This window comes from Volvox carteri, assembly GCF_000143455.1.
Source record: "Volvox carteri f. nagariensis unplaced genomic scaffold VOLCAscaffold_21, whole genome shotgun sequence".
Taxonomy (NCBI): Eukaryota; Viridiplantae; Chlorophyta; class Chlorophyceae; order Chlamydomonadales; family Volvocaceae; genus Volvox; species Volvox carteri.
In genome coordinates, this window is record NW_003307564.1 from 487,236 (window position 1) to 496,940 (window position 9,705).

The 9,705-nt window shown below is 53.8% G+C and overlaps 1 protein-coding gene across 1 annotated transcript; it reads right to left on the minus strand.

Moving 5' to 3' along the window:
- Window positions 1–3,210: 3,210 nt before the first annotated feature.
- VOLCADRAFT_91442 (uncharacterized protein) lies at window positions 3,211–7,104 on the minus strand (the record flags this gene model as incomplete). Its single annotated transcript, XM_002951001.1, has 8 exons — window positions 3,211–3,285; window positions 3,671–3,766; window positions 4,162–4,554; window positions 4,824–4,949; window positions 6,054–6,152; window positions 6,357–6,413; window positions 6,705–6,803; window positions 7,027–7,104. The coding sequence occupies 8 exons, from the start codon at window positions 7,102–7,104 to the stop codon at window positions 3,211–3,213; spliced, it is 1,023 nt and encodes a 340-aa protein (XP_002951047.1).
- Between the last annotated feature and the right edge of the window lie 2,601 nt (window positions 7,105–9,705).

Here is a 9,705-nt window from a genome sequence, read left to right on the forward strand (position 1 = left end):
GTATAGAAAGGTGAATGGAATGGGGAATCCGGGTGACGGATGAAGATTGCCGCGAGAGAGCTCGCGGCGGCGGCGGCGGCGGTGACAGCGGCGGCATGCCCCTGCTGTCGCCGGGGCATGACGGGATGTCCAAACGCGCCACCAAAAAAGTGTATCTTTGTATATCTGCCGTAGTACTTAACCCATATCTTCCAGTTTATATCGCAATCTTGTGGAACGACTAAATTGTGGAAAAATGAAGAAGATAATGTGCCGTACACGTTGATGGATCCATCTTACACAACTTAACCATCAAGATGAAACTTACGGTGACAACTTTGTACGGCAAGTGTGCCGTGCACATCGTGCTATGTGCCGTACCTGAGGCGTCCGGCCCGGAGCTAGAAGGCTAGGTGGCGGCTGTAGCACCGGCGGCAGCGGCGGCGGCACCGCTGCAGCGGCCTCACCAGAAGCTCCTACAGCAGCAGCGGTTGCCGTACGCGGTTCCGTCGCCTCTGAGCCGGTGGATCCCGCGGTCTTGGTCTTGTCGTCTTCCGTCCCCCCCTTAGCAGCCGCCACCGCCACCGCCACTGCCAACGTCGTTGGCGGTTCATCCATCGTATCCGGGTCCTCCACATCCCCTCCCCCTCCTTCTTGTCCGTCGTTTTCACTCCAGGATGCACCTTTTGCAGCGTCAATACCCGCGGGTGGCGGCGGCGCCGGGGGGCCCTGCTGGCCCCCCTCCTGTTGCTTGTGGTGGTGAGGGCGATTTGGGAGTCGTTGCTGCGGCTTAGGATGTGCTGAGGAGGTTGATGACGGCGGTACCTGCGCTGGCTGCTGCGGCTGTTGCTGTTGCTGAATTTGCGTCTGTTGAACAACAGACGCAGGTTGATCGGCCTGGCCGCTCACAGTCCCCCTTGCGCTTCCGGGCCCTCCACCTGGGTAAACCAACACTGCCAGGTCGGAATCTCCATACGGTGAAACGCCCTGAGAAAAGTAAGTAAAGGTAAGTAAGAAACGTTGAAAAAAAGTTTGGGGGATAGGATTTGAATTTGAATTGGCGAGCGGGCGAAAGGCGGGCGGGGCGGGCAAGACGGAGCTATGTAGCAATTGCGCTTTTCAGATTCCACAAATGCCTCCATGTCAGGTTCTCAGGTTCATGTGCTATTTTTATGCGCTCCAAGCAGGCGAAAGGGCAATTCAATAAAATGCCAACGCAAATGGGGAAATCACAAAAACATCGTTTCGCATCAGGCCAATTGCCGGCCTTCAGCACTAAACGGGCAGAATTTCGCCGTTTTTCGGCGAACTTCAGGACGCGGCATAGATGCGGTCTTCCTTATTTAAAGTCTTAAAACAAAGGGGAAAGTATCGAACTAGGGGTATGGCGGTTCTTCGCATTACCAAGATAGGCCAAATTACCTATTCGTCTTCTGCGCCTTCCCATCAACTTCGCAGAAGCAAAAGCGTTTATGAATCTGCTATGAACTCACTCTTTAATGGGGGAAAGCGGCCCCAAATTTCCCGAAAACTTCTTCCAAGGAAGTTGCAAAATCCTGGACTGGTTTTTGCAGATGTAGACGTTTGTATAGGTTGTATAGCAGATATATTTATTTTCTCCGAAGCTCCGCATTTGAACAGCCATCTCAAATGGTAGCACAGCAGCACGCGCAAATCGGACGTCAGGGTGAACTAGGGCACTCAGCTTCTTCAAAGCCGAAAAGGGCTCGGCCCCGGCGCAGCCAGTCGCCCCGCAGTATTCCGCAGGGGAGGCTGTACGGCACTGGGATGCAAGTGGAGGAACGGTGTCGTGTTTGGACAATACGCTCATAATTATGGATAGCTGCGAGGGCCGGCTGCAGCGGCCGGCGCTGTTGGTGTGATGTATGAATGTGATGTATACACTTGCTGCTAGAATGGCTGAACGTCTATAGCGTCCTGGTAGTGCGCGAACCCAGCCCCTTGCTAGTCGAACTGAAGAATAGGACATGTATGAGATGTGCGTGAGACGGAGCAGAAGGCAAGGAGCGAAGTGCTTGAGCAGTTGGCATGGATGGGAAAAGGGCACTTGGCGGCAAGTGCAAAGGAGCAACTGCTTCCCACAATCGACCAGCAGCTTGCAGCGGCATACACAGTTATACTAGGTCAGGTACTACTGGCAGAGCAGTACTGATGCCCCCGGAGATTCCCTTGGATGCCGGTGGTGGCTGCGGAACCTGAGCGATCCACTGAAATCCACTGATGGCTAAGGTGACTGGATGAGGGTGCCCCGAAATACCGAAGGCAGTTTTTCGCCAGGTAGCGGCCACGGGTGAAGATATGACCCCCCTGTCCCACACATCATAACTATATCTTGAGTTACTTTTACCAGGATACGAATTACCGCGCGAACATGGGTTCTCTAGCGTATTTTCCATATACAGCAAGTTACAACCACAAAATTGTTATGTAGCTCTTCATTATGACTACTTCTGGGCCGGCTTGCGTATGAATGGCCAAGTTAGAAATGCTTGTCATTACACCCCAAAGGTGAAATGGCGAGCATTGGATCCTAAAACCATTTGTGAACTTGGTCCAAGCTTTGACAGTTACCTTTGTACAGTGTGATCAAATCTAAAGACATGGGCAGTCTTGCTTGGGGTTAGGCAGTCTTGCTGGAGCAGTTGGGTTGGCATCGATGGGCTGGAGTTGCGGAGTGTGGCAGAGCTGAGCGGGGTATATTTCATTATTGCTGGTGGTTATGGCCAGTAAGGGATCCGTGATAGTAAGTTGTGGATGCGTTTCGAGGCCGAGGGCGCCTTGGCATGGCCCACGGAAAGCTATTTTTCCGCAGAGATGTATGTGAATTAATTTCTTCAAGGATAATAATAGCTTTTAAGTGCAATTGTCAATTCAGCGTGGCATGCGAGTTCATCCTGAGACGCGGCGTTGACTGACTGACTTGCTGGCTGACCGCCTGACAGCCCGCCCGGCCGTCAGGGCCTGACAGCAGTGAACCCCGGGGCCCCGGAAAGCGCTTCGCGCCGGGGCCTCAATCAAAATGCTCTGACCCTGAACCTCTACTATGCTCCATTTCCCACAACAACAAACCCTTTTGGGTCGTCGCAGAGAGCGAGGATATGGTTCGGCTACAAATCGCTGCCGGAAGGCGCTAAGCACGACATAAAACAGCTCCGGATTCCACCAGAAGACTTCACTTTTTTGCTTTTTCCTCAGTTTTCGCTTTCCCAATTACACTTGTGTGCTGTTCCGTCTGGATGGAAAACGTAGGATCATTTTGATGATGTGATTCAGCGCTGCACGGCCCTGCGTACGCGCGCAAAAAAGAAGCAGCGCATGCGAGCATCCCTTGCCATCGCAAGGACAGGAAATTCTCGGAGCCTAAAAAGAACCTGGTTTCGTTTCCCTATTTCTCTATTACTGCTTTAATTTTTCTTCTGTTTCCGTTTCCGTTTCCGCTTCGCCTCGAGAACGCATCCCCTCTTTCGGGGAATCCTCCGATGGCCCTTTCCTCCTTTCCAGCTGGCGGTTGTTGCTTTGGACGCACTTTTAATCAGTTGATTCTCGGAGTATTTGATTTTAGGCGTATGATTTCTCTCTGTTTCTATTGTATCATAAAGTATTCATGAACTGATTTGATGCCTACAAATGCTTCCCCCCTTCCAAACAAATCAAAAGACACTTCACCCACCAGCACAGTCTCCCCCTCTAGCCGCATCCTCGCCACCAGCTCAACCGCAGGTGATGCAGACCCCGTGTTGTTCTCGTACGACCAGATCCGAGCAACCTGTGTACGGCAATACGACGCTCCGAGATGAAGATAACGCACCCCGGCGCGAGGAATATACGACATTGCGGCGAAGAGGTATTAGAGGGGCAGATATTAAACTCCGAAGATATAAAAGCCACAATCTTTTGATGCCAAATAGGCAACGATTCGAACTTAACTATTAACTGGCGATTCCGGAGGCTCGGAGGCTCGGAGGAAAAAAACATGGAAAAACTCGGCTTCTTACCCACCGTCCCTGCTCTCTTGATTTCTTCCGTCCTGCACCTGCACGTTCGTAAACGGCAATAATAACCCTCTCACGTCCCCACAACACTCTCCCACCTTTTACACACACATACACACACACCGGCTCATTACCCCACCAGGACTTCCCCCCACACACACACACTCACCAGCACCGTGTCAGTCCAAGCCACATACAAATGCGAATCCGGCGCGAAGAGGAGAGAGCAGCGCCTTAGCTGTGAAGTGCTACTGCTGCTGCTAGTGCTGCCACCCGCTGCTACAGCTGCTACAGCTCCGGATGCAACCGAGGTTGCTTTAGCGGCGGTGGTGGCGGTGGCGGTGGTGGTGGCGGTGGTGGTGGGAGCGGCGCCGGAAAGCGTGGATGAGGTGGGCTTCAGGTGCTGCTGCTGCTGAGGCGGCGAGGGAGAGGGAGAGTACTGGCCAGCCGCCGCTGCCGCCGCCACGGCCGCCGCACACGACGACGACGATGACGGCAGGCCGCCTCGCGGGTCGTACCGCCGCAGGGTACGAATGCTCTGATGCGCGCTTGTGTCGTACACCTACGCAGGTGAGGATGGCATGGGCCGACAGTTGTTCCGTTGGGTTATCCGCAGCGTATCGTACAACCCCCCGGGCCCCCCCCACACACCATTGACACATTCCTCCCCCCCAAAACCCTACATTCCCCCAATGCAAAACCCCCATCTCTCCTCGATGGAGCTCGGGTTCTTGGGTTTTCGGGTTTCTTAAGGATTTGTTAAAGAGGTTGCATGCATCTGTGTTGTCATGCATTAATAACACCCCCGGTCCAGCCCTGGAGCTGCCGTACCGTCACGGCACTGTCGTACACCCAAGCCACCAGGGTCCCACTCCATTTGAGCGCCAGCACGCCCCCCGCCGCCACATCGCGGGAGGCGGCGGCTGCCAGGTGCTGGTCGGCTCGCGATAGCCACCCCTGGACGGGGCCGGGGATGGGGGGATATTAGGGGGAAAGAGGGGAGGGTTGCGTGTTTTGACGACCTAATGAGGATGGCACACAAGCGACTTCAACGCAGTAAGAGGCAAGCGAAGCGAAGAGGGAAGAGGGAGGCGCGCGTGCGTATTTGTGTTTTGCACCGCATGCAGCTGCGTTACCCCCCAAAGTGTAACAGAAGCCTACATGGGCCGTATGTTGTTACAGGGTGGTTAACTTCGCCAGCGGCCCCCTTTCCCGGGGCAGTCCCTGCTCTCCCCTGCTAGAGGGGCACCCTAATCCGTCACCCCATCCGACTTCAGAATGTATTCGTTGAGTTCGGCAACTCACCACCAGCATCCAACCAAATCTAGCGGATCAACGGCGCATCAACTTAGTTCCTGGTCAGCTCGCAAGTTGATATTATCACGTCCTACACCGTCCATAAGATGGGGGGCCACCTCCCATTTCATCACTCCTCAAACACCCGAGGAGCCGGCAGGCGGATTTGAACCCGGGTCGACTGGGTCAACTGGGAGCAGAAGTCAGGCCTTAACCTCTGCCAGCCGCCTGCCTATGTATGGCCGTATGTATGTCTGTACTATCACCACGGCACTTTGAGTCAAAAGGGACATATAATTTCATGTAAAAAAATTATTGACATGAATTTACAATAAAATCTTCAAATAATTAAAAATAATAATAGGCAAACACGTATCTATGCCAAATAATACACACGCACACATCGGCTATTGCAGCTCGCTCTTCCCGCATCTCCCCCAGATTAGCGTAATCTATTTAACAAACTCAAAATACTCAGCAAAACGCAAAAATTCAAAAATTTAGCAAACGCAAATTCAAAAAAACAAGCAGCAAAACGCAAAAATTGGAAATATTCATCAAAAACACTAAAATCCAAAATATCCAGCAAAACGAACGAATTAATTTCGGATTTACTTTCTTCGGTAATATACTTGCTCGTGTGCCAACCTAACCGCCTCTTTCTCGCGGCTCCTCCCATTACAACAAAGGCAGAGAGACACACATACATACAAACATACATACATACAAACAAACATACATACAAACATACATACACACACGCACCTGTGTATGCAACGTGACTTCTCCCCCCGCTGTCCCCGTCACGAGGTCCCGCCACGTCTTCCGAGAGGAGGCGGCGGGGCGAGGATCTAAAGCCACAACCTGTGTCGTACAGATTAAGGAATGGCGGGAAAGAAGGGATGGAGCGCATGAGTGTACGCGCGCGTGTGTGCGTTTGTCTGAATGTTTGCATTTACATCGCTACTATTCCGTCACGGTGGTGATCAAGGATGGCATACTGGTGCGCCGGCTCGCTGTTCCTGACGCAGACGTACTGCTGCTCGTCCTTGCTCGTACGTGTCGTACCTTGATGGGCGTTTGGAACTCGTGTCGTGTGGTTTGCTCGGTGTACAGGTTGGTGATCTGAAATGGATGAGCCATACGGACGGGGATTGTACGGCATCGGCGTACGGCATAGCTTCTTCAGGGCAGTGGCGACAGTATCGCCTTTCGTCGAATTTATGGGTTGGGCCTTAAGGATATGGAGGGTTAATGTTTTATGCGGTGGGGGGGAAGGCGGCGGAGAGGGCGCCGGCAAAGGCGCCCCAACCTCGCTTTCGTGCGGTCCACCGATTTGATGCCCTAAGGGCTCGTTGTGCATTTCTTTGCTCGATCCCCCTCCTCCCACCCCCCATCTCGTCAACAACTACGCACCACGACGGTACAGTCATTTGATGCGCTGGCGATGTGTTCCGCCTCCTTATCAAAGGAGAGATCATTGACACGCGCTTTGTGCAGATTGAGCAGACGGACCTGACCACGGAGGCAAGTGAGGTGTTCAGTGTGGTTATATGAAGGTTCCTGAAGAGGATTGGCAGAAGCTACTCTGGTTTGGAACGCGACCAGGGCTTTGGATATAGAGGCATAGCAGGCCACTTTGCTCAGTACCCAATTTTATTGGTAGCCGCATGACATCATTCGTCCTTTTTAAAAACAGCAGGATTGCGTCCAATGGCTCGTCTAAACCAAAAGTCACCTGGTTGCCGGAATAATCGAGGATGTGGACTCGGCCTTGCTCCGTCCCAATAGCCAGGATCTTTTCGGATACAGTCATACATGATATCTTTTCCTTTTCTAAAATGGTTTGCACGTCACCGCCCAACAGCTCATACTTTAGTTGCGGTTCCGGCTCTTCATCTGGGCTTGCCATCTCCCACGGACGTACTTGCTACGTGGGGAATTCGAATCCTACGACCTAAGGGAGCCGTGTTGCACACTGATTGCTTTGCTGCTTGCGCTATGGACGGGGGTTTGTAACGGTATGCTAACCGTCATTACGTACAACCCCAAGCTGCAACCTCAAGCCGTCCGTGGACCCTCTAATTTCGCTCAAGCATATTTTCGTATGATTTCCAAAAGGTAGCAGAAACATTAACCATGGCCGCGCCACGTCCAATAAACAAGATGAGGCAGTTCATGGCCATCCTGCGCAAGAACTTCATCCTGCAGACACGCGGAAGGCGTACCTTGCTGGGTATCGGCGGTCTCGCAGGCCTGATACTGCAGGTGCGCCCCTTTCTTCCTGCCGCAAAGCTGGTAAAAGGGTTGGACCGATGGGAATAGACATGGCCCGTGCTAGAACCGGAAAGACGACGTGAAGCCGCGGGAAGCCGCGGGAAGCGAACGCGACTCGCAGACCCAACATCCCAAAGGGTAAATGTGAGGATTCGGTTCCGACATTGGAGTACTCGGACAGAAGATGGCAAAAACCCTTCCCCCCACACACCGCTATCTCCCCCGCGGTCGAGACACACGTTCCACCTTCACTCCACCATCGCCATAACAAATTCCTTCCAAATCCCTTTCCAAACCTTCTAGCTCCGTAAATATTACTGTCTCTGTCGCCTTCTTCCTCTTCCTCCTCTTCCTCCTCTTCCTCCTCTTCCTCCTCCACCTCCTCCTCCTCCTCTTCCTCCTCCTCTTCCTCCTCCTCTTCCTCCTCCTCTTCCTCCTCCTCTTCCTCCTCCTCTTCCTCCTCCTCTTCCTCCTCCTCTTCCTCCTCCTCTTCCTCCTCCTCTTCCTCCTCCTCTTCCTCCTCCTCTTCCTCCTCCTCTTCCTCCTCCTCTTCCTCCTCCTCTTCCTCCTCCTGCTTCTCAATATCCCCCGGTTAATGCTCCCACCATGCTCAGGGTTCTTCTTGCCTTCGCCTCACCCCCGTCTCGTAATCTCCTCTCTCCGCCCCTCCTACCAATCTTCTACTTCCCAACCCTGATTCGATTCCCGGATCCCTTCACCCTATTCTCGGTTTTCCCCACAGCCTCCTCGTGCGCCACGTCAGTCCGACATTTCGTTACCCCTCCCGTGAAATGAAATTCCCCTCCTTTCCTGTTTTGGCAACCCCATGGTTGGGCCTCAAACAAGGAGCCGTCTCACCTCCCCCAGGGCCCCCCTAGCGCCCGTCCCCCATCGTACCGTACGGTAGTTGGTATTTCAAGCGCCGGCATTTCTCAGTATATATATATATACATAATATACATATATACATGTATACATAATATGTATAATTGGGACCCCGCGCGCAAAACCCAAAACCCCGGCAACCCCCGCGCCCCCCCCCCCCGGTCAGGTACTCCTTCCCGTCTCATTCTTCCTGGTCATGTACTTGCCAAAGTACTACATAAAGCCTTTCCCGCACGCGGAGTCGCTGGGGGCGCCACCGGTACGGCTGGAATCCAGATCGTGGGCCGAGCCGTACGACGGTATGTACGGCAGTACGGCATTTATGAATGGATGTAATCGATACGGCATCAGAAAGCCGTTACGTCTTTTTCCGTACGGTATCTGTCGTATATCCCCCCCAGGCCCTGCCACATTTCACTCCCACGGCGGCCGGGCGTCTCTCATCCTGACGCCCGACGTGCCGGAAGTACGGGGCCTGGCTGTCGTACTGGCACGAACCCTGGCGTGCCCCCGGGATCCCCGCTTTCGGATCTGCCCCTCCGCAAACATGCCCGCCAGCTTCCATTGCATGTTCATGCCGCCGTACGGTGTGTACGGCACGAACAGTACGAACGGCATTAGCAGCAACGCGTACGGCGCGGCGGCGGCGGAGGGAGAAGGTAACGTGGGAGGGGTGGACGACCGAGTGGCGGGGAAAAGAGAGAGAGATGGAGTTGATGGCAGCGGCGGCGGCGGCGGTGTGACGGGATGGCCGTACAGGACGACCGCCGGAGGACGAGACAGCGGCGACGGCGGCGGCGACGGCGGTGTGTGGTCGCCGGGGGGTTTTGGATACCGTCGGCGTCAGCGGCTGCGGCTACGGCACAAGCAGGTACTGGAAAACGACATTGGCGGCAGCAAGCGCATAACGGCGGCGGCGGCGGCGGCGGTGGCGGACACTGAGGTTGATAGGCAGGATGATGCTGCCGTACTTGCGGCCGGGGATACCTGTACGAATTTTTCCATTTGCGTCGTAACGCCGGCCTGCTACGAACACGTCCTGCGAAATCAAATAACCTTTATGCCCAGCCAAGAGGTACGTACGACGCACTTTAGTCGTATACGACAGCCGCCGTTTGTTGTGCGTTATTTGAAGTCGTACAAATAATGTCGTGCATAGGATAATACGAGATCCATTCGAAAATGATGCTTTGTTCTTTATATCCCATTCGCTTCACAGCCGCACACCTCTGATCTCGTACACGTCGTACAATGC